At 34.5% G+C, this 26,477-nt stretch overlaps 1 protein-coding gene across 1 annotated transcript in view; it reads right to left on the bottom strand.

Moving 5' to 3' along the window:
- Positions 1-2,781: 2,781 nt before the first annotated feature.
- The window catches only part of RP2 (retinitis pigmentosa 2 (X-linked recessive)), a 38,610-nt gene continuing 14,914 nt past the window's right edge, over positions 2,782-26,477 (bottom strand). Inside the window, exons 3-5 of the mRNA XM_012652383.1 lie at positions 20,446-20,560; positions 4,582-4,667; positions 2,782-3,005 (exon numbers count right to left, since the gene is read on the bottom strand). Coding sequence (XP_012507837.1) covers positions 2,922-3,005; positions 4,582-4,667; positions 20,446-20,560 — 285 coding nt within the window. The 3' untranslated portion in view covers positions 2,782-2,921. The remainder of the gene's footprint in view (positions 3,006-4,581; positions 4,668-20,445; positions 20,561-26,477) is intronic.

Here is a 26,477-nt window from a genome sequence, read left to right as displayed (position 1 = left end):
TTCTACTTCCTTTGCATTTCTCCGGAGTGCCTTATACACACAAAAAATGGCATAATTTTTCATTAACATAAACTGTAGATTAGACTATTTTACTTTTAACTTTAAAAAATTACATGAAATGCTGGCACATGTATGAGTAAATATATGTTATAGAAGTGCTCTTCAAAAATTATCAGTAAGCCATTTTATTTGTCCATTTTGTGTTGGATAAAAGGAGACTGGGTAATTTATGAAGAAAAGAAGTTTATTTAGCAGGCTGAGAAGTTCAAGGCCACGGCCTTGCCTTCTGGTGAGGGCTTTCACGCTGCATCACAACATGGCAGAGAAGGTTAAAGGGGAAGCAGATATGGGCAAAGAGAGGGAAACCCGACGGCCTTACAACAACCCACTCTCATGGGAACTAATCCAGTCTCTGAAGAGGGAGAACTCACTCACTACCTAGAGAAAAGCACCACACCATTCATGAGGGATCTGCCCCATGATCCAAACATCTCCCACTAGGCCACACCTCCCAACACTGCCACAATGGGGATCAAATTTCAACATGAGCTTTGGTGGAGACAAACAAACCATGTCCAAACCATTGTAGCCATTTTCATTTTAACATTTATTACAAATCATATTTTATAAACACTAGATAAATTATATATAAAAGCTAGAAATAAATATACAGAAGCAACACAAAAACAGCAGTACTGTTAAAGAGAAATAAGCTAATGTTTAAACATGTATAACTTAATAAAATTACCAATTTTTCATTGCTAATAATTTTTCATGAATTCAAAAGCTATTCAGAAACGAAATGTAGTACATTCTGATTACTATCAAAGTTTAGAATTATAGAAATAACTACCATAACACTACTTATTTTTAAAAATCCTTTCAAATATTCAGAAGCCAAATTACTATCCTTAAAGACAAATTAAACTTGGGTAAAAGCTCTTATGTAAGTGAATAATATAAAATTTTAGGCTTTGGTTCATAGATACAAAATTTAGTGGAAGATTTTAAATTAACATCTCCCTTATATGTTATATTCCTGAGTTTCTGCTAAAACACCATAGATAAAATAAAGAACTCAATTTATAGCTTTGTACATTGTATTTTATTTTTGAAAAACAGTATTGTGATTATTTCAAATGTGAATAATGGTGTTCAATAATGTAATATAATAGGAAGGAGTATATTTAATTTAGCTTAACTAAGGGAAAAATTAATGCCCTCTGACCACTATTTGCAACAATAATTTATAAATTATGATCAAAATTATATTAAACCCATCGCCAATTTTTATTTGTACCTTATGAAATTATATTGATTTTGTAGTATAGAATGCTCTTATAAAAGAACTGAAATGATCCAATGTTAATGGTTAGCACAAGGCCAGGCGCAGGGTAAGTGCTCAATATTAATTGAGTGCTCAATATTAATGAGTGCTCAATATTAATTTATTAAAGTGAAAAGTCTTTTAATGGATTTATTTCCGCATATCAATAATTCAAAAAAAATACATGCAATTCAATGTAGTAGTTATAAATTAACCTGAAAATATTCAAAAACATTTTAAACATGAAAATATACTTTTAGTAACAATCATAAAAGGAATTTACACGAGTGGCTATTTTCAGCCTTAGTTTTACCAAAATAGAATCAAATTTCAGATTCCTTTTAAAAATAGGCCTATGCAAGCTGATTTCCTGATATCTGCTATATGTGATGTGGATGGCAGGTCCAGTACCTTCTCACAAGATCAACCTGTTAACACCTCCCGAAGACTAAATCCATGCATCTGAGGATTGCATCTAATAATGAGGATTTTTAAACAAGTAGCTCTCCCCTGCCTCTCGCTAAATTATGGTCAGGTAGATTTGGGAAATAATACTTTAAAGCAACCAAAATAATTTTATCATACTTGAACATTACTTTATATGAATGGCATATCTAATGAAAATCAAAGTATCAAACTTTTTAAAAATCTGCATAGCTTATCATTATGCCTAAGTATTTCTTACCTAAAAGTTACAAGGTTTTGTTCTAATTCTTTTGATAGCCCACAAGAACTCATAAAACAGTTATCACCTTTTTGAAAACTGCTGGTGATTGGGCTTCTATAGTTTTAGTGTTGCATATACATTTTCTCACCAGGAAGCAGAAAGGTCGTCTAGCAGTTGTATTAAAAAACTAAACAATATAGAATTTGTTCAAATAATCAAATTACAAAGTAGTCTTTAAATAGCTATACCAACATCAGTTAGTAGAGTTACTTGTAAAGCTGGTTATCAACTGCCTATTTCTTTAAAAAATTCAGTTTACAAAGTATTATGTCAACTCCATGTACAAAATCTCACTTGTCATATAATTCAACTAGGCAGCAATTATTTAACTGGATATGTATACATGAAAAAAATGTACATAGGCTCATTCTAATCGATCAACTAGTAACAAATACCTCTAAATTTAAAAAGGAAAAAGAAAGAAAATAAAACAAGCATGGGGGAGTGGAGGGAGTAAAAAAAATTAAAAAAAATAAATTTAAAAAGATAAGTGACAAAATATATTCTCAAATATCATGGGTACTGAGGAAAGTTTAAATTATTAGAGATCTGAAAGAACATTTAAATAGGATTAAAATCATAAACTATTAGCCACTTCTATTTTCTAATCAGAGTATCATTCAGTAAAACAAAACTGCAAGTTTATTGAAGTGGGTTAAATAAGTTGATTAAAACTACTTAATTTAAAGTGAACTATTTTTGAAACTCAAGTAAATGATGCGGTATTCAAGTTTATTAAAAAATAAACTTTTAACAATTTAACATTCATAAAAACCATTGCTGATATACAAAAGTATTATATTGTCAAACTCTAAATAGACAAGTTGGAAAGGGCTTAATACCAAGTCCTTGGTTGCACGCTGTATTTCATATTCCCATCTGTATATCAGCAAAGTTGTAGAAGTTGTCTACATCTCCAGATGCTGTCTCCTTGCTTTCTGATACAAACATCTATTTTAAATAGAAAATAAACAAAAATATAAGTACTAGTGATTCCAGAATGCCAAAGCCATGTTCTCCACAGAACAAAGTCACAAGATTATTATTTGAAAGAAATTCAAGTATACCATTTATAATATTTCATATGTAGATTTTCTTTAGAATCCATGCAATATAGTTTCAATAGCTATAATGTAAACTAAGCTTTTTAAAAAGGGCTTATGGTATAATTAAGGTCTCTGTTTTCATAATATTCCAGTTGTATTTTATTACACCAGAATTTTATTGTTTAAAAATAATGTAGTAGTTATAAATTAAGTATTATGAAAGCTACTGAATAAGAAAGGTCATTTAAAGAACTCTTAGTTTCTTCTATTTTCTAATCATCTCAATAGTTTGAGAAATAAAACTTGAGTTTATTCTTTTCAAAACTGCTAAAGATATATTACTAATCTTAAATGAAATATTTTCTCAACATCAATAAAGCAGTACTCAATAGAACCCTTCAAAAGTAGCTTCTATAAATGTCAGCCAGGAATTAGAGGAGACCTGGGTTCTATTCTAGCTTTATCATAAACTAATTGTATGATGCTAACAATTTAATAAACCTGTGTGGGCTCAGTGTCCACACCTATAATATGACAAATTTGGATAAGATAATTTCTAAATTATTTAGCTCTAAAAAGTCCAAATACATAACCATTTTATCTCTATTCAATCTGGTATTTGTCCTCACCCTTAGTACTATTATGATGATAAAATGAGACAGAAGACAAAGTACTTGAAATTTTGTAAATCCAAGGAACCGTGGCAAAATCAGAAAACAAAACCAAAAGTTTCCTCTCAGATATTTATCAAAAAATAGTCAATTATATATTTACTTATTTTTTATTTTTTTAGAGTTGGGGTCTGGCTCTGTCACCAAGGCTATAGTACAAAGGTGTGATCATAGCTTACTGCAGCCTCAAACTTCTGGGATCAGGTGATCCTCCTGCCTTAGTCTCCCAAGTAGCTGTGATTACCGGCATGTACCACCACATCTGGCTAATTTTTGAAATTTTTTGTAGAGATGGGTTCTCACTATGTTGCCCAGGCTGGTCTTGAACTCTTGGCCTCAAGTGATCCTCCTGCCTCAGCCTCCCAAAGTGCTGAGATTACAGGGTTGAGCCACTGTACCCACTGAGAAAGTTATGTACTATTGAAGGTTTTTAATAAGTAGATTCTCGTTTTGTAATTATTTTAAACAATTAAAGTGTTGGTTTGGCAAGGAAAAACCAAACCTTAGTTCCCAATTATTTATCATAGGTTCTAAAAATCATGATCTGATGTTGTTCTTGTTTTTTTTTTCTTTTTGTAGAGATGGGGTCTCACTGTGTTGCCCAGGCTGCTCTCGAATTCCTGGGCTCAAGCGATCCTCCTGCCTCAGCCTCCCAAAGTGCTAGGATTACAGGTGTGAGCCACCATGTCTGGCCTTATTTATTTTATTTTAAATGCCAAGGAACACCAGGGATAAAAGTACTATTCGATGGTAAGGAAAAGGAGATGAAATGAAAGGTTAGATTGAATTATAGTCAATAAAATCTTGTACCTTGGTCCCATTGAATGTCTCATTTACAATAAGTTGACATTCTTCTACAGCACCATCTCCATTAAACTCCAAGGCAATAACAGGACCTATAAGCAAACCAAGAAATATTTTCTTAACATGAATACAGATATATTCTAAAATTTATCTTTTTATTCTTCCCTGAAGAATCTCCAGCATCTTCTTTGAAGGCGAGAGAAAAGGAAGAGAAAAGTAGACAGATGGGACACATCACCTTAGCATCTTCTTCCTACTCTAATCATAAAACAAATTAACACAGAGTTGCATCACATTACAAGTAGCTTCAGTGCTATTATAGGACTAGTGTCACATTTTTAAAGTGTTGTAAATAGTCTGGCTTTTCTGGTTTTCATTCTATAAAAACCACTGAAACTCCACTCATTTAGCAGTACAAAGAATAGTTGATAAAATAGCAAATAAGATCAAAAGCAATCCAAGTCAACATGAGCAGGTTTTGCCAGGCAGCCAGCCTTGCTTCTAACTCTCCTACTTACCAACCAATTTCTGGGCCACCAATAATGGAGCTAAGCCAAATGGGAATTGAGGCCAGACACCAAAAGTAACGAGCATCTGAAAGTATTTTCCTTGAGTGTGTCTTAAAGCTACATTCTAGAAACAAAGATCAAGTTTTTATTTTTTAATCCTATGAATTGATTGTGCCTCCTTTCCCATATATTAATTTGAATACTTTAAAAACCACCTGTGCTTTAAATTCTGGGGTAAAGATTCATGATTTAATCTTTGGTCAGCTTGGCTTAAAATGTAGCTTTGGTAATACTGGTGTCAAATTGTTAGCAAGCAAGGCCATAAGTTAGTCAAGCAAAATATATCCTTCAATTCAATTAATATTTATTCACCTATTACTATATTCCTAAAAGATTTGCTTTTTATCTCCTACAGTGATAGAGAAGTCTTGATCTCCAGGAAATTACAAATTTATTGAAAAAAAGTCATAGACCCATTAAACAAATACAAAACAACAGAATAATGAAGTAGTAAGTAATGAAACACTAGGGCTAATGAACATAAAATACTAAGTTGAATGTAGTCATTTGCTACAGGACAAGCCACACAAATGAGAAAGAAAAGATCACATTGCACTGAACACCAAGATAACAGAAGGCTTGTGATTTAATACAGACAACAAAAACAGAAAAGACAGGACATACATTCATCCCTTGGTATCTGTGGGGGATTCATTCCAGCGTATGCTCAAGTCTCTTATATAAAATGGTGTAATCTGCATGTAGCCTCTGCACATCCTCCCATACATTAATACATTTTTCAGACAGAGTCTCACTCTGTCACCCTGGCTAGAGGACAGTGGCATCATCATAACTCACTGCAACCTCAAATTCCTGGGCTCAAGTGATCTTCCTGCCTCAGCATCGCAGGTAGCTAGGATTACAGGCGCATGCCACCATGCCCGGCTAATTTTTCTATTTTTTGTAAAGACAGGGCCTTGCTCTTGTTCAGGCTGGTCTTGAACTCCTGACCTCAAGCTATCCTCCAGCCTTGGCCTCCCAGAGTACTAGGATTACAGGTGTGAACCACCATCCCTGGCTTCCTCCCATATACTTTAAATCATCTCTAGATTACTTATAATACCTAATTCAATGTAAATGCTATGTAAAGAGTTGTTATACTATATTTTAAAATTTGTATTTTTTATCGTATTGTTATTTTTTATTGTTTTTTAAATATTTTCGATGTATGATTCACTGAATCCATGGATATAGAACCCATGGATACAGAGGGCCAATTGCATAAGTCAACTGTAAACCTAGATACAGAGAATGAATTAATTAAAGAATGAGTTTTTCCAGTATCACAGTGTGTAGATCAAGATAGGTACTAGATAAAGAAAACAAGGTAACTGAGAACATTTTCTTGCTCTTAAGCAAGGCTCTGTGGAGGAGGTAGGTAATAAGAGGGTATTGAAACAAGGGATGAACAAATTGCAAGGGAGAAAAATTCTAAAGGGAGGTTTATAGGAAAAGGTTCTTATATGAGTGCCTACTCCAACCCATGGATCTGTTTAGAAGGTTTGATGTAAAAACAATAAATATTGAGCAAAGAAAAGCTAAGAAAAATGTTTACCTATAGGAGAAAGAAGAGAGGGGGCAAGGTAGAGGGGATAGGGATGGAAGTGAAACTTCTCTGAATGTAACTGGCTATATAATTTTGACATTGATACCACGTAAATGCCTCAAGAAACTCAAAATTAAATATTAAAAAGAAAAAGCAAAAGCCGTCTTTAAAAATTAAAAACAAACTAAAACAAATGAGTCTAACTATATGTCAGGTTAGTGACATGACCATACAGAGAAAAGAATTATTCCAGCCAACCTCACTAGGCAATATTTTGCCTATACACCCTCAGTGGGATATAGTCTAAGGACAAAAAGATACAAAGAAGGCCGGGTGCGGTGGCTCACGCCTGTAATCCTAGCTCTCTGGGAGGCCAAGGCGGGCGGATTGTTCGAGCTCAGGAGTTCGAAACCAGCCTGAGCAAGAGCGAGACCCCGTCTCTACTAAAATTAAAAAGAAATTAATTGGACAACTAAAAATATATATAGAAAAAATTAGCCGGGCATGGTGGCGCATGCCTGTAGTCCCAGCTACTCGGGAGGCTGAGGCAGGAGGATCGCTTGAGCCCAGGAGTTTGAGGTTGCTGTGAGCTAGGATGATGCCACAGCACTCTAGCCCAGGCAACACAGTGAGACTCTGTCTCAAAAAAAAAAAAAAAAAAAGATACAAAGAAATCTTAAAATTTCATTCAGTAATCTCATTAGCAGTAGTAAAACTTGCTGTTATTCTGAAACCACCATATGCATAATATTATAAGTTAAAGCAAATGAGCTGATAATATTGTAAGGAACCAAGATTTTCAGAATAAAAGTATTATAAAATGAAAAAAATTAAGTAAAAAGCCTTGTATTGGCTAGGAGTTGGCAATTGTTGAAGCTGGGTAGTAAGTATGGGGGTTCATTATACTATTCTGTCTACTTTATATATGTTTAAGATTTTTCATTAAAAGATCTGACTGGTTAGAAAAGTCTTAACAGAGAGGGGCATCCTGTACATTTTGTAATAAAACATAGCTAACCTTACAAAAGAAAAGCCTATAATCTTAAATTTTCATTTGGAAATACCAATGTGAACTCATGATCCCTTTTCCTTCTTTTTAAAAATGTATAGTTTATGGCTATGGCCACTGAGAAAGCCTAAAAGAAATGACAACCCTGTAATATATAGCACCTAACATACATTTCTAAATATCATCCCCCACTAAAAAGATCTAAGTCATCTTAGAAAAATGGATGATTCTATATCCAGGGCAAGATATAGATTAAGATCAATCTGGAACATTTTGTTGAGCCAAAAAAGCAATGAAGTTGTCAAGGGCCAATGGGTTGTGTCAAAAGGACACAGAAGCCTAAAGGGCTCCCAATGGCCAAAGATAGACACAGTGAGATCAGAAGGAATAAATAATAACTGCAATTTATTAAAAACATACTGGATATATAAAAAGTCATGACTTTGTAATGGTGTTTAGAAAAAAAAGAAAGAAAACTCAATGGACACCAATGGAAGTTGCTAGGGTACTACTCCAAATTAATGCTTATTTTTCCCTTTATTTATTCTGCTTTTCTGATATGAAGCATATTTCAAGTTAACCAAACAGCTCTGGTGTACAAGAAGTTCTTTTAACATCCGTTAAATGCAGAGGTAGTAGCATGATTAGAAAATGATCATTTTGCAACTCCTATTAAAATAATTGGTTCAGGTAACAATCATCAATGGTTTTAGCATCCCACAGGAAAGACTTCAGGAAACTCTACAATAAAAAGATAAGGTCATCACCACTTGAACCCACACATCATCTTCTTCTTTTTTTTTTTTTTTTGAGACAGAGTCTCACTGTGTTGCCCAGGCTAGAGTGCCATGGCGTCAACCTAGCTCACAGCAACCTCAAATTCCTGGGCTCAAGCGATCCTCCTGCCTCAGCCTCCCGAGTAGCTGGGACTACAGGCATGCACCACCATGCCCGGCTAATTTTTTCTATATATTTTTAGTTGTCCAATTAATTTCTTTCTATTTTTAGTAGAGACGGGGTCTCGCTCTTGCTCAGGCTGGTTTCGAACTCCTGAGCTCAAACAATCCGCCCGCCTCAGCCTCCCAGAGAGCTAGGATTACAGGCGTGAGCCACCGTGCCTGGCATCTTCTTTTTTAACACCCCACTGGTAGACAAACCATCCATTAATCTCAGCATCACTAAAAGTACAACAATCAAACATTATGTACCTTCTCATTTAAAGTGATAGTAAACAGTGCCACCTATGAAGTATTCTAGCCAAAAAAAAAAAATAACTAAACCTGAATGTAAACAAGGCTTTGATCTAACTTCTAGTCTACCAGAAATATGGAGGAACAAATTTAACGACCTCATGAATACTACAGGACAATTGACCAAGCTTCTTTCCCAAGACAAAGGCATGAAACAAAAAGGGGAGGGGGAACACCTGTTTTTGATTAAGAGCAATTATAAGATACAAAATAATCAAATACAATGAGTGAGCCTATTTTACATTTGGATCAAATTAACTGTAAAAACTGCGACTGTAAAAACACATAAAGAGTTGCTTTAGACAATTAATTTGCATTAATTTGGGTATTAGATAATATTAAGGAATTATTGTTAATCCTGTTAGATGTGATAATGCATTGTGGTTATTTAAGAAAACATATGTTTTTAATTTTGTTTTGTTTAAGATACACACTGAAATATATAGGGATGAAATTACAGGACAAATCAAAATTTGATTAAAATATTTTATCCAAAAAGGAGATTATAGATTTTTTAAAGTATGGCAAAAAGTTGATGAAACTGGGCAATGAGTACACATAGGATATTGGAAATTTGCAAAAAAGTTTAAAAATCATTGTAAACCAAATAACTATTGAACTAAAAAGAAAAAGTTGATAATAAACGTAGTTTGTTAGTTTTACAGAGAAGAAAGTTTGAATTAGGTAGGATATGCTTTTATTCAGAATTACTACAAGGAAATATAGTACATATATTTTTTAAAAGTTACACATTTATTAAAGTTCCTGTTTTCTGTAAAGAGAACATAATCTAGAATTCAGAAATACAATTTTGGTAGAATTACCCAGGCATGAAACTTGGTTGATATTCTTTGGCTAGAATATGATGAACTTCCAATAAGTGACCTAAAAATTTTCCAACAAAGAAATACCAGTAAAAAAGGTAGACAAGTGCATCAGTTTTGATTAACATGTGTGGATAATCCTTAATTTAAAAAAAACTACAATGTCGACAATGTACTTTTTAAACAGTACTATTTGTCTATCCAAGGATGACTACAATTACTGCGATTATTTCAAACTGAACTATGAGGTGAACAAGAATTACTGGTCATGTTTTTAATGCTTTAATGTGAACGTCTTATTCAAATAGTTTGCAGTAGCTTTAAATCTAAATATTTCAGCTGTAATGAAAAATTGTGAGATTTTGAAGTAGACAAAAAAGATTCCTGGATGTCCTATCTAGTGAGCCCTTCTGAGTTACTTAACATGACCTTGGAACAAACCACTATCATGTCTCAACTAGATTACAACAGCCTCCTAAGCTGGTCTCTCTGTTGCCCTCTTAAAGCAACCACAGTGATAGTAACATTTTAAAAGGACTATGACATTCCTCTGTTCTAAAACCTCTACTAAAATGTGATCTATATTTTTCTTATTTTTAATTGCTCTAAAAATAACTGACAGTTCAAAGAAATAACAGTAACAATGTATTAGGTGTTTATAGCATATGTACTAGTAAGATACATGACAATAATGACACAGGGATGAGGGGGAAGAATTGAGAATATGTTATCAGGTCCTTACACTACAGATGAAGTTATATATTATTAGAAGGTAGACTGAAATTATTTAAAAATGTATGCTGTAAAACCTAATGCAACCATTATATAAGTTTTAGAAAAAGGTATAAATAATACATCAATAGAGGAGATTAAATGGAATCACAAAAATGCTCAATTAAACAGAAAAAGAGGTAACAAGAAACAAACAACTGGAACAGAAAAATCAGCTAGCAAGATGGTAGACTTTGATCTAACTATATCAATAATCCCTTTCAATGTGAATGGTCTAAACATAGCAGTTAAAAGATAGAGATTATCAGACTGGATTAAAAAACAAGAACTAACTATATGCTGTCTACAAAAAAACCTCACTTAAATATACAGATTTGATAAGTTAAAAGAAAAGGGATAAAGATTTATGATGAAACATTAACCAAAAGAAACCTGGAGTAGCTATATTAATTTCAGACAAAGTAGATTTCAGAACAAGGAAGATTATTAGAGAAAAAGAAGGACATCACATAATGATAAAGGATTCTCCAAGAAGACATACCAATCCTAAATGTGTATGCACCTAATAACAGAGCTTCAAAATACATGATATAAAACCTGATTGGATCTGAAAAGAGAAATAGACAAATCCACAATTATAGTTGGAAACTTCAACATTCCTCTCTCATTAATTTATGGAACAAGTAGGCAGAAAATCAGCAAGGATATAGATGATCTGAAGAGTGCTATCAACCAAATTGACCTAGTGGACATTTAAGGAAGATTTGACCAAGCTATAGCAGATTACACATTCTTCTCACATGCACATAGAATATTCACCAACATAGACCATATTCTAGGTCATAAAACAAACTTTAATTAAAGAATACAGGAATCATACAAATGTGCATTCTTGGACCATAACAGAATTAATCTAAAAATCAATAACAGAAATATATCTGTACAATCCCCAAATGTTTGGAAATTAAACAATATACTTCTAAATAATCCATGGATCAAGTGAAAAGTCTTGAAGGAAACTAAAAAAATATCTTTAACTAAATCAGGGGTCAACATACTTTTATTATAAAGGGCCAGACAGGAAATATTTTAGGCTTTGTGTACCCTACAGTATCTGTCACAACTAATCAGCTCCGCTATAATAGCACAAAAGCAGCAAAACATAATAGATAAAAAGAATAAGTGGGGCTGTGCTCCAATAAAACTTCATTTACTAAAGCAACCAGTGGGCCACATTCTGCCGAACCCCAAGTTAAATGAAAATACAACATATCAAAATTTGCAGGATGCAGCTAAAGCAGTGCTTAAGGGAAAAATTTTAACATTAAATACAAATACAGGTGAACGTCGTTATATGCAGATCCCTTAATTATGAATCTGCCTACTTGCTGAAATTCATTTGTAACCCCAGAAATCAAATACTTGCAATGCTTTCATGTTTATTTGTGAACATGCACAGAGTGGCAAAAAATTTGAGCTGCCTGATGTGCATGTTCCTAGCTGAGGTTGAACAAGGCAACATTCTATTCTGCCTTCTTGTTTCAGTTCTCATACTGTAAAACAAGTGTCCTTTTTGCAGTCTAGGTAGTGCCATGTTTTTCACATTTTTGTGCTTTTGGTTGGTAATTTCACCTGTTTAAAATGGCCCCCAAACATAAAGCTGAAGTGCTATCTAGTGTTCCTAAGCTGAGGAAGACTGTGTCTTATGAGAAAACATGCGTTAGATAAGCTTTGCTCAGGCATGAGTTATAGTGCTGTTGGCTGTGAGTTCAGGGTTTAAAAATCAATAATATATACTAAATAAGGTACCTTTAAATACAAACACACATAAAACAAAGTTATGTATTTATCAGTTGACGAAAATGTGACTGGAGACTTGCAGAAACCTAACCCTATATTTCTCCTAGGAGCAGCAGTTTGGTATTCACTAATTCACTAATTCAGTGTTCACAGTGACTTTGCGGAACATAACTAACATGAATAATGAGAATTGACTGTATTAGAAAAGCAGTATTTAAAATGAGTAACCCTAAGCTTAAACCTTGAAGAAACTAAAGAGCAAAACAAACCTAAAGCTAGTGAAAGGGTGGAAATAATAAATATTTGAGCAGAAATCAATGAAATGATAAACCTCACATGAAAAAGTGCTCAACATCACTAATCACCAGGGAAATACAAATTAAAGCCACAATGAGACATCACCTCACACATTTTAGAATGGCTATTATTAAAAAGGCAAGAAATAACAAGTGTTAATGAGGATGTGGAAAAAAGGGAACCCTTGTGCACTGTTGGTAGGAATGTAAATTAGTGCAGCCATATGGAAAACAGTATGGAGGTTCTTCAAAAAACTAAAAGTAGAACTATCATATGATCTAGCAATCTTACTTCTGGGAATATATCCAAAGGAATTGAAATCAATGTCAAAGGGATATCTGCGCTCCCATGTTCATTGCAGCATTATTCACAATAGCCAAGATGTGGAGTCAACCTAAGTGTCCACTGACAGAGGAATAAAGGAAATGTGGTATATATGTACAGAATGGAATATTATTCAGCCATAAAAAGAAAGAAATCCTGCCATTTGCAACAACATGGATGAACCTGGAGGGCACTATGCTAAATGAAATAAATCAGACAAAGACAAACACTATATGATTTAGATGTTAAATCTAAAAAAATTGAACTCATAGAAACAGAATAGACTAGTGGTTGCCAGGGGATAGGAAGAGATGTTGGTCAAAGTATACAAACTTGCAGTTATAAGATGAGTAAGTTCTAGGGATCTAATGTACAGCATGGTGACTATAGTTAATAAAAAATGGTAACTATGTGAGGTGATGGATGTGTTAACTAACTTGATTGTGGTAACCATTCCACAATAAATACATATGTCAAATCATCATGTTGTACACCTTAAAAATATACAATTTTGGCAGTAGCTCACACCTATAATCCTAGCACTTTGGGAGGCCAAGGTGGGAGAATCACTTGAGGCCAGGAGTTTGAGACCAGCCTGGGCAACATAGTGAGACCCTGTCTCTACAAAAAATGAAAAAATAATTAGCTGGGCATGGTGTAACGCACCTGTAGTCTCAGCTACTTGGGAGTCTTAGGCAGGAGGATCACTAGAAGCCCAGGAGTTTGAGGTAGTGAACTGTGGTCATGCCACTGTGCTCCAGCCTGGGCAACAGAGCAAGACCCTGTCTCCAAAGTGTGTATGTATGTGTGTGTGTGTGTGTGTGTGTGTGTGTGTGTGTATACACACACAATTTTGTCACTTACACCTTAATAAAGCTGGAAAAAGATAAAAACAACCAAAACCAACCAAACCAAAAAAAACAAAAACAAACAAAAATCACACAAAAAATCCTCTCTCCAGGCTGATGAGAGAGAAAGACTGAGTGAAAGAGTGAAAGTGACAGGGAGGGGACTCAAATTACTAATAGCAGGAATGAAAGAAGAATATCATTTCTGATCCCACAGACAATAAGGACATACTATAAACAACTCTATGCCCACAAATTTGATAACTTAGGTGAAATGCAACCATTCCCTGAAAGATACAAACTACTAAAATTCACTCAAGAAGAAAAAGCCTGAAGAGTCCTACATATAATAAATTAATTTATAGTTAAAAACCTTCCAAAACAGAAATCTCTGGGCCTAGATAGTTTCATTGGTGAATTCTACCACACATCTAAGGGAGAAAAGATGCCACATCTCTACAATCTCTTTAAGAGCTAGAAGAGGAAGGATACTTCCCAATTCATTTTATGAGGCTAGCATTATCCTAATATTAAAACCAAGGATACTACAAAAAAGGAAAAACTACAGACAAGCATCCCTTGTGAACAAAGATGCAAAAATCCACAATAAAATATTAGCAAATCACATCCAGCAATGTATTAATGGGATAATACATCATGATCAAGGAGGTTCATCTCGAGAATATGAGACTGGTTTGACATTCAGATATCAATAAAAGTCATTCATCAGATTAAATGAATTTTAAGCCAAAAGCATATTATCATGTCGATAAATGCAAAAAAGCATTCAATAAAATTCAACATCCATGCATGATAGAAACTCAACAAACTAGAAATAGAAAGCAATTCTCTTAATCTAATAAAAGTTATATATGAAAAACACACAACTGACATCATTTTTAATGGTAAGACTGAACATGTTGCATCCTGAGATCAAGAGCAAGGCAAGGATGTCCTCCCTCACTATACTGGCTAGTAGAAGTTCTAGCCAGTATAATAATGCAAGAAAAAGAAATAAAAAGCATACAGATTGGAAAATAAGAAATCTAACTGTCTCTATTAACAGATGACATGATTACCTAGAAAATGTACCATGATTATATAAGATGTTAACCTTAGAGGAAATTCTGAAAGGTAGATGGAAACTGTCTGTACTATCTTGACAACTTTCCTATTAATCTAAAATTATTCCAAAATAAAAAGTTGATTAAAAAACAGAGTGAGATACCATGACACACCTAGAAAACTGACAATACCAAATGTTGGCAACAATATGTAGTAATAGGAACTCTCATTTATAGCTGGTGGAAATGCAAAATGGTACAGCCACTTTGGAAAACAGTTTGGCCTTTTCTTATGAAATTAAACATATACTTACCATCCCACTCCAATGTATTTACCCAAGTGATCTCAAAAGTTATGTATACTCAAAAACCTACACACAAATGTTTATAGTAGCTTTATTAATAATTGACAAAAACTGGAAACAATCAAGATGTCCAAAAAGCGAATGGAAAAACTGTGGTACATGCATACAAGGAATGCTATTCAGTAATAAAAAGGAACAAGTTATTAAGTCACCCAGCAAGAGGGATGAATCACAAATGCATTTTAATAAATGAAAGAAGCCAGACCTAAAAGGCTACATATTATGTGATTTCATTTATGGGACATTCTGGAAAAGGCAAACTTACAGGGACAGAAAACAAATCAGTTGCCAGGAGCTGTGGTTGACTGACTAAAGGGGCCACACAAGGGAAATTTTTAGGGAGAACTCTTTACTATAGTACAGGGGTAGTGGATAAGGTGGTAGATTGTATTTATTTGTCAAAACTCATGCTGATTGAACTTTACTATATGCAAATTTAAAAAGAATTAACCAGTATGTCAGGGGATCCCAGGATGGAATGCAGCTTGTGACAAATGAATCTAATTGTATTATAAATGTATGACATAACTGCAATGAAGAGGATGAGGGAAAAAGGAGTTGACTTCAGAAACTTTGGAAGACTGTGTTTTGAGTGGCTATTGTAAGAATAAAGACAAAAAGAATTGTACAGATCAACTGCACTGTAGTTGGTAAATAAGTTTCTCACAGGGGTATGGGTTAGTAATTCTAAAACTACATTATATATATAATAGGGTTGAACAAATAAGTGAACTGTAGATAATGGGAACCAGGTTTCTCACTTTTAGAATAAGAAGTCACAAAAAAAGCAAGGGAAAGGAAGCTAGAATGAACCCTGTGGTGCTGGATTAGGGGGTATATATATATATATATATATATGTGTGTGTGTGTGTGTGTGTTTATATATACGTATACATATGTGAGAGATACATACAGAGTAATTACAGATGTGTATGTATATATAGGTTAATATTCATACATATACTTCCTACCTCTGTCTATTCAAAGGACCTAGAACCAGTGATACCCCAGTAGTAACAGGCATACCTAGCACCCAGATCTTGGTTTCTAACTACCATTCTAGAATAAAAGGAACTAGGACTCCTTGGAGAAATGGTTGATACTAGTTCTGGGGCAAGGAAGATACATGATGAGCCTGGAGCATCTTGGAGAATCAGAAAGTAAGAAGTGTTAAAAAATCAAAAGGATGGGGCCATGTCAAAAGGACAGAGGAGCCAACCTAAATGAGCTCCTAATAGCTAAAACTGGAACAATTTGATGGTACTGGATTATACTCCAAAGAATAAAATACATATCCATGAGTCAATACTGATAGAAACAAATGATTGAATAAATGGGGGAGAAAGGACAAATCTTTCTTACAGAAGAATTCCAAATAATGTATGTGAATATTCCTCTCTCCAGGAGGTAGAGCTTAATTCTCCTCTCTTTGAGTGTGGGCTGCTCTTAGTGACTCATTTCCAAAGAACAGAATATGGAAAGAGAAACACAGAAACTGTACAGTAGAGAAATCTGGCTGATACCACCTCATGTTGATATCATGTGCCCTGTGATGTGATGTGATGAGAAGGGCACTTCACCTCTTCCCAAAAATGCATAGCCCTAGTCTAACCGGAGAAAAACCCAAATTGAGGGACATCCTACAAAATAACTGACCACTAGTGTTCAAAAGTTTCAAGATTACAAAAAGAGAGGAAAGACTGAGGAACTGTCACAGATTGGAGGAGATTAAAGAAACAAGGCAACTAAAAGCAATGTGGGATCTTGGATTGAATTTTGGAACTGAGAAAAGACATAAGGGGGAAAAACTGGTAAAATTTGAATAGTCTATAGTTTAAGTTAATAGCATTTTAACAATGTAAATTTCTTAGTTTTGACAAATGTACTATGGTTATATTAACATTAGGGGAAGCTGGGTAAAGGGTATACAGAAACTATATTATTTTTATAATTTTTTTATAAACCTAAAATTATTCCAATATAAAAAGCTTATTTAAAAAAAATAAATAAAAATGTTCAGTAGCTTCTCTTCTCATTTAGACTATTGTAGAAGCCAAAGGTCGTGCATTCTCTGACTGTACCTCTATTACTTCTCAGATCTCATCTACTATGTTTATTGAATAAATGAATGAATGACTCCCTAAAACAAAAGAACTCAAGTCTGACTAATCATTGGAACCATCTGGGGACCTATTAAAAATGCATATTCCAAGGATACATTTCAGAGATTTTTGAATCCGTATTTTTGGGGTAGAAATAGAAAATTTATATTTTTAAAAGCACCCTAGATGGTTTTGAGGATTAGTCAGGTTTAGAAGATTCTCAAGATGGAAAACAATGAATTCTCTTATTAAGCAGTCAATAGCTTTATTAACTGAAATAACTGTAACTACCTTAGTTGAAGAGGAAAATTTAGAGACTCTGAGGTACAAACTATTCAAGATAAAAGTGAGTTTTCCAAAGAATAAGTCCACCCTTAGCTCAGAACAGTAGTTCTCAACTGGGAGCAATTTTGCCCCCCAGGGGACATTTGGCAATGTCTGGAAATATTTTGGGTGGCCACAAATATGGGTGGGTGTTATTGGCATCTAGTGGGTGCAGAGATGCAGCTAAACATCTTTCAAGGTACAGGACAGCCCCTCATAACAAAGAATTACCTAGCCTAAAATGTCAATAGTGCCAAGGTTGAGAAACCCTGCCTTAGAATGACTGATGGCCACTTTTAGATAAGGACCCAGTCCATCCAACTTCTGCTAGAGTATCTCCACTGCTTACTATTCCACATGAATCAATGCACTAGTGAGCAGCTTAACATTTTTCCCCAACTTTTTATTTTGAAAATGTCTACACATTATAGAATAGTTGAAAGAAAAGCATAAATATCCATTTGCCCTTCAACTACACCCACCAAAGTTAATATCTGGCCACATTTGCTTTATTACATGATACACACCACCTCTCTGCACACATATGCTTTGTTTTGTTTTGCTGAGTCACTGAAAGTAGCAGACATCATGACACTTCGGCATGTACCTCCTACATAACCACAATATCATTATCACATCTAAAGATGTGAACAATTCCCTATCATCTTGAAACTTCCCCAGTTGTCCCCAAAATGCCTTTTACAGCTTTATAGCTCACCCCACCCCAATCCAATATCCAATCAAGAGTCACTCACTGCATTTAGTTATATCTCTTTAGTCTCTTTTAACCAGAACAGTTCCCCCTGCCCCAATCTTTTTTGTTTGTTTTCCACTGCATTGTCTGAAGAGACCTAGCTAGTTGTCTCGTAGAATGCCTTCTATTTTGGATTTGTCTCAGTGTTTCCTTATGGTGTCATTTAACATACTTACTTTTTTTCTTACAAACTAGAAGTTAAGTCTTGGCTAAATTAGATTCAGGTTAAATACTTTTGGCAAGAACACTTCACAGGTAATGTATATTTCTCACTGCATCACATTCAGGGGAACACAATGTCAAGCATCAGTGATGTTAAGTTTGATCACTGGGTTAACATGGTGATCACCAAATTTCTGTTGTAGAGGTACATTTCCTCATTTGAATTAGAATGTATAAATATTCTATTTCTTAGGAACTTTTATCCCAATTGTTTTAGCATCTACTGATAATCTTTGTCTGAAATAATTATTACATCAGCGTTGGAAAATGGTGATTTCCAAAGTCCATCATTCCTTCTACATTTATTAGCTCACAATATTGGCAGATGAGCATTCCTTTATTCCCTCTCCCCTTTTTTGTTTATCAATATGGATGCATGGATTTCTGTCGTGAAATCTTTACCTTCATTACTCTCTTTAATGGTCAAATTGTCCCAAATTTGGCCAGTGGAAAACCCTTCAAGCTGGGTCCTGTGATCTTTTGACATAAACTCATCAATCTTTGAATACTTTCTATAGGCATCTCTGGTTTTTAAGACTTGTTTTTTTTATTATGTTTATTTGCTGAAATTCCTGTAACATCTGCTAATTGGTTTCAGTTCTACTTTTTGCAGCAACAGAACATTTTACTTCTTCCATGTGGAATGTTTTGTTACTTAAATGCAGATATTATATTTAGGTTGGAGTAATTCTATAATGCTACTTCACTTACATCACACAAGTACATAAGTCATTAATTTAGACTTGCTCATAGGCTTAATTCATTCCTAACCCTCATACTTTAGGAGGTTCATTATTTCCAAAAGCTGCTGGGACTTAAGGTTCATTTCAAGGTTCCAAGAGAATGTTCCCATGTCAAAATGGTTGCATCAAAGGGGCCAGGTTATAAATTCTTACATATATTCTGGGATAGATTCATGCACTGGGTTGGAGCAAGTCCTTAGCATTATTATACTACTACAGTAACCACATAAGTATATGAAATACTGTATTAATACTTGACAGCTGAGTTATACTAAGCATTATTTATTAAAATTATCCTAACAATCCTCCAACATTTTCATACAGGTTTTTGCAATCTATTATAATTTATTTATTCATAAAGAGCATATAAATGCAGATGTGGCCTCTCCCTAGGGTATACCCAATCAGTATAGCATATTTACTATGCATATTTGCTAAGGTTAGTCAAGAAAAGCCTGATGAGCCTTGAGCAAACAATGTCCCAACTCTGAACAGATAAATAGTACTCTGTACTCTAGAATCAGTATACTTTCAAATACAAATAGACACATGACCACCCTTCAAGAGGGCACATGAACTCTAGTTCCCCTCTTTTCAGACATATATCCAGTATCTGAAATTTATTGGTGGCATTCACCTATTGGGGAAAATAGTTCTAATTACACATGGGAAGTTAATCAATCATATTAAATACATAAAATAACACTTTATTTATGCTTCTTATTTCTTTTCCAGTATGATCAAAGCACATTGAAGGCAGATAGACTCTTTATCAAGTACTTTGCAACTCTAGGTGGGGAGTATGAAATGTTCACTCACTACAATACAAAGGTACAATAATAAAAATATATATAATAAAGTATAATTTGATGTGCTAAGAACATATGATAGGAAAATAAAACTAATGCCTAATTTCTAGTAAGTTATATTGGGCTCCTTGAGTGAGGTGAAATTTTACTTTCTGAACAGTAATAGGAAAAAATGTAGTACAAATGAGAAGGAGAAGGCAATGTAAGAGAAATGTTAAAAGCAAGAGTAAATCAAATCAGCATGTCAAGAAAATAACCACAAAAGTACACCAATCATTGAGAAGGTACCTTTGTTCAGAAGAGGAAGGAAGTCAGGTGCTTTTTCCCGAAAAACTCTTTGAGCATCCTCAGCTTTCATGGACACTTCCTTTGTCTGAACTAGAAAAAAGCCTTTACCAACCATCTGTAGAAAATAAAATTTCATTTAGATTTTAAAATCAACTTCTGAGACTAAAACAATGTTTTCCTATTGTAGTATTTTTCTGTATAGAATGCAACACAGCACGCTGTTTTTTGTTTGAGTTTTGGCTCTAATTCAGGGTGCTTGCTGTTATAAGTTCCTAAATATACAAGATTCCTTTTTCCAGATGGGTGGTTCTGGTTAAGAATTAGTACTGTAATCCCTATGGTTAAAACTAAGGGACAAATAAATGTGAATTATCCTTCAAATTTAAAACATAACTAAAAATTGTTTTTTTTTTGCCTGAAACTACCAGATGGCTGCTTTAGATTGATGATACTGCAATTGTCCAATGAGAAGAGACTGGTGAAGTAAATTATGCTACATTCACATGATGAAACACCATAGTTTATTACACGTATCACAGTTCATTAAATACAACAAAAACGTTATAATAAGATAGGGAAAAGCTTAGGTAATAATGTCAATTTTAAAAGGCATGATATAAATTTTTAATATTAGGTTATTAAGTATGGAATGTCTAATTTCTTTAAGTACTAAGTTTGATAGCTGATATCTCTGACATTTTACTTTGACACTTCTTGTTTTATTTTTATTATGAAGGTACATCCTTAGTCTTTCAAATGCATGTTTTGTTTGGCTTGTGATTATCAGTCAAATTTTTTTAGAACAATTTTTGTGAAACCATGGATAAGTCAAAAATTTGTGTTATTTTCAAATAACATCATGGAACCAATGCAGCACAGACAGCTCGAAATATCAACAAAGTGTTTGGGAAGGATGTGGCTAATGAATGAATGCACAGTACATCGATGGTTTGAGAAGTTCTGTTCTGGTGATTTTGATCTTGAAAATGAGCCACATGGGTGACCTGAGACCACGGCGGATAATGATGAGCTGAAAGCTATAGTGGAAGCAAATCCGTCTCAACCTGTGCGTGAATTAGCAGCAAGGTTTGACATTACTATTCCAACCATATTGGACCATTTGAAACAAATGGGCAAGGTAATGAAGCTGGATAGATGGCTTCCGCGTGAATTAAACTAGCATCAGAAGAGAAATTGCCTCGAAGCTTGCCTTTCTTTGCTGTCATGACATAAAAGAGAACCACTTCTGTACCACATTGTTGAGTGTGATGAAAAATGGATTCTATTTGATAATTGCAAGCGTTTAGCACAATGGTTGGATAAAGCCAAAGTGCCAAAACGGAGTCCAAAACCGAACATTGATCAAAAAAAGCTGATGGTGTCTGTTGGTCCAGTGCGGGTATTATCCACCACAGCTTCATGAAACCTGGCCAGCTGATTACAGTGGATGTCTACTGTAACCAATTCTACAAAATGATGAGGATGCTAGAGACAGGCCAACCCTCTTGCAAGACAATGCTCGGCCACCTGTCGCACAAACAATGCTTCTCAAACTACAGAATCTGGACGTGGAAAATCTCTGTCACCTGCCGTATTCACCAGACCTTGTACTTTCTCGATTTCATCACCACTCACTGTCCAGGCTTCTTTGCTGTTGGCATAAACAAGCTACCGTTAAGATGGCAAAATTGTGTTGATAGTTCAGGTGCATACTTTGATTGATTGTACTGCTTCTTCTTTGAGATATAATAAACTACACTTTTCACTTGAAATCGGACATTTCATATTTAATGACCTAATAGTATAGAAAAATGATAGATCACATTTATGAAACACTTACCATGTGAGGCAGGCAGTTTTATGCACTTTACATGTATGATACATTTAACTCTCTCATGAAGTATTATTATTACCCTCATTGTACAGATGAGAAAACTAAGGCAAAGTGATTAAGAAACTTCCCTAAGGCCTTGTAACTATTAAGTGACAGAGCTGTGATTCAAATCCATTTAATCTGATTACAGACTAAATAAATTAAAAATTTATTCCTAAAAAGACTATTCAAAGTACAATACAATTACAAAAGAGTTTTAAACTTATTTTTATTCTTTCTTATTTCTAGTTTTCTACAATGAGTACATATTAATTTTAAAAGTAATTATTAAGGTAGTTTTAAAAATGCAAAGTCATTCCAACCACTTAATTTTTAAGCAGAGCTTATTGGGTTTTTAATAATAAAAAGTAACATTTATGATCAACATAGAACATTTGAAAAATAAAAAATAGAAACAAAGAAATATCAATGGAGGTGCTGTAACTCAAAAGATGCCACTGCCATAAAGGTATACTTCCTTTTACCCTCCCAGTTTTCTTTTTCCCCTATTACAGAAATAATACATGTTCATTGTAAAATCCACAGAACTACAAAAAAAGAAAAGAAAACCCTGCTCTTAGTCAACTGCCTAAGAATAACTACAACTGTTAACATTTTAGTATATATAACTTTCCAGACTTACCTACTTTTTAAAAAAATCAGTTACATAATATTTCACAAATTTTCAGTTACTTGTGATGTTTTTCAGCTATTCTATTATAAAATCAGTTTTAATAGCTGATAGTATTTCATCCTATGGCTACATTATTCTATATCACTCCATCAAATTGGATTAAACTCAAATCCTACTTCAGAATCCTCACTCAATGCTGCTTCAGAAAAAAGAAACATTCATTTAAAAATTGCAGAAAATTACATGGACAACATTCTTGGATGATGACTATAAAGTTACTTAAAATATCAGAAAAAATCCTTTCTTATTTTCTAGATTGCTCATCATCTCTCATTTTATAGTCAGACACAAACTGACAAGATTTTGATGATAAATATACCATTACCTGAAACAAATAATGAACTATGAAACTATATTTTAATATTTCACTGCAGATATTTAAAGAGACTACTTTAAAGACTTGAAAATAGTGGTAACTATCCAACTTAAATTATGAAATGCTCCCAAACAATTCAAGCTATTTTTATTCTAATTTATCCTGTACATATCTATGATGTAGGTAATAGCAAGCAAGAAACCTGATTTTTAGGTGAGAAAATCAAGGCCCAGTAACTTCTCTTGACTGTCTATGGAATGTGCTGTCTGCTTTACCCAGCCTTTCTGGACTTCCCACCCTCACAATTTTATACTTCCTATCTCAAAAAACCATTATGTTTAATTTATAAAAACAATGTGAAACAAAATTCTATGATACTCCTGGGGTTTAACAAAACTAGAGTTAGCAGTCATAGGTCCATCTAAGCTTATTTGTGTTATGATATGAGAAAGACTAAAGTTTTATTTTCATCTTGGAATTAACTAGTTTCTATATATATTTCCCTAAGAACTCAAGCTTCATTTTTTAAAAAATGTAATTACTCTTAACATATTAATATATAATACATAAATATTTTCTCTTTCAGCATGTTTTCGGTTTTTTTAAATTTTTTTTTTATTTCAGCATATTATGGGGGTACAAATGTTTAGGTTATGTATACTGCCTTTGCTCCAGCTGAGTCAGAGCTTCAAGCGTGTCCATCCGCCAGACGTTGTGCACTGTACCCATTAGGTGTGTATATACCCATCCCCCTTTCCCCCCCACCTGCCCAACAACTGATGAATGTTATTACTATATGTGCACTTAAGTATTGATCAGTTAATACCAATTTGATGGTGAGTACATGTCGTGCTTGTTTTTCCATTGGTTGTGATACTTAGAAGAATGGGCTCCAGCTCCATCCGGGATAATACAAGAAGCGCTAGATCACCATTTTTCAGCATGTTTTGATACCATCTTCACATGTACTTGGCATTTTCTTTATTTATTTTTGTTCTCTTTTCATTCCTTAATTCTATACTTTCAGAATTAGATAGGATAACTGTAGCCAAAGAGTCCCTAGGCTGGAGGGCCCTTGAGTCCACATGCTTAATTTAGGCCACATTCCTACTCTACCAGGCTTTTCTGCACCACTGAGGCAGTATAACAGTATCACGTTTAAGGGTTAAGACTGTGGCCTACACAGCCAGACTGCCTGGATTTGAATTATGGTTCTGCTGTTTACCAACTGAGTGACCTTTTTCAGGGTACTTACCCTCTCTGCAGTTCATTTTCCATATCTGTAAAATAATGGAATGGCACCTATTTCATAGGGGTTGTTTTGAGCATTGAGTTAATTCATTTAAATTCCTTATAACAGTGCCTGGCATATAGTGAACACCAATAAAGTGTTAGCTATTTAAGGTCATTAAATATGAAATGTCTGATTTCAAATCAAGTGTAGTTTATCAGCCATAAAAGATGGTGATCTAGTATCTTTTGTAACAACATGGATGGAACTGGAGACCATTCTTCTAAGTGAAGTATCACAAGAATGGAAAAACAAACACCACATGTATTCAATACTAAATTGGAACTAATCGATCAACACTTATGTGCACATACGGAAGTAAAACTCAATGGAAATCAAGCAGGGGGGAGCAGGGGATGGGTAAATTTACACCTAACGGGTACAATGTACACTATGTGGGTGAAGGGCACACATAACTTTGACTCGAAATGTACAAAAGCAAATTATGTAACCAAAAAGTGTGTACCCCCATAATATTCTGAAATTTTAAAAATGTGTAGTTTATTATACCTCAAACAAGAAGCAGTACAATTGATCAAAGTATGCACCTAAACTATAAACACAGTTTTGACATCTTAACGGTAGCTTATTTATGCCAGCAGCGAAGAAGCCTGGAGAGCAAGTGGCGATGAAATCTCAAAAGGCGTTTTTCACAGCTTGTTGAGAACTGAATATTTTTCCTTGCAAGAAGTGGTCCAAAGCCTGGAAGAAGTGCCAGTCAGTTGGTGCAAGGTCTGGTGAATACGGTGGATGACAGAGATTTTCCATGTCCAGCTTCTGTAGTGTGAGCAGTGCTGTTTGTGTGACATGTGGCCGAGCGTTGTCTTGCAAGAGGATCGGCCTGTCTCTACTGACCAATCTTGGCTGCTTAATTGCAAGTATCTTCATCATTTTGTAGAACTGGTTGCAGTAGACAGCCACGGTAATCAATTGACCAGGTTTCATGAAACTGTGTTGGATAATACCGGTGCTGGACCACCAAACAGACACCATCAGCTTTTTTTTGATGAATATTCAGTTTTGGACTCTGTTTCAGCACTTCGGCTTTATCCAACCATTGTGCCAAACGCTTGAAATTGTCAAAAAGAATCCATTTGTCATCACACGTAACAATGTGGTGTAGAAATGGTTCGCCTTTATGGCATGACAGCAAAGAAAGGCAACCTTTGAGATGATTTCTCATGCTAGTTTAATTCACGCGGTACCCATCTATCCAGCTTCTTTACCTTGCCCATTTGTTTTCAAATGGTCCAATACTGTTGGAATAGTAACATCAAACCTTGCTGCTAATTCACGCATAGGTTGAGACGGATTTGCTTCCACTACAGCTTTTGACTCATAATTATCTACCTTGGTCTCAGGTCGCCCACATGGCTCATTTTCAAGATCAAAATCACCAGAACAGAACTTCTCAAACCATCGATGTACTGTGCATTCATTAGCCACATCCTTCCCAAACACTTCGTTGATATTTCGAGCTGTCTGTGCTGCATTGGTTCCATGATGGGAGTCATATTTGAAAATAACACGAATTTTTGACTTATCCATGGTTTCACAAAAATTGCTCTAAAAAAATTTGACAGATAATCACAAGCCAAACAAAGCATGTGTTTGAAAGACTGAGGATGTACCTTCATAATAAAAATAAAACAAGAAGTGTCAAAGTGAAATGTCAGAGATATCAATTGTCAAACTTAGTACTTAAAGAAATTGGAGGGCCAGGCGCGGTGGCTCACGCCTGTAATCCTAGCTCTCTGGGAGGACGAGGCGGGAGGATTGTTTGAGCTCAGGAGTTCGAAACCAGCCTGAGCAAGAGTGAGACCCCGTCTCTACTAGAAATAGAAAGAAATTAATCGGA

Source organism: Propithecus coquereli, unplaced genomic scaffold (genome assembly GCF_000956105.1).
Source record: "Propithecus coquereli isolate 6110/MARCELLA unplaced genomic scaffold, Pcoq_1.0 Scaffold388, whole genome shotgun sequence".
NCBI classification, from domain to species: domain Eukaryota; kingdom Metazoa; phylum Chordata; class Mammalia; order Primates; family Indriidae; genus Propithecus; species Propithecus coquereli.
This window is presented reverse-complemented; position numbering and strand designations above follow the sequence as displayed.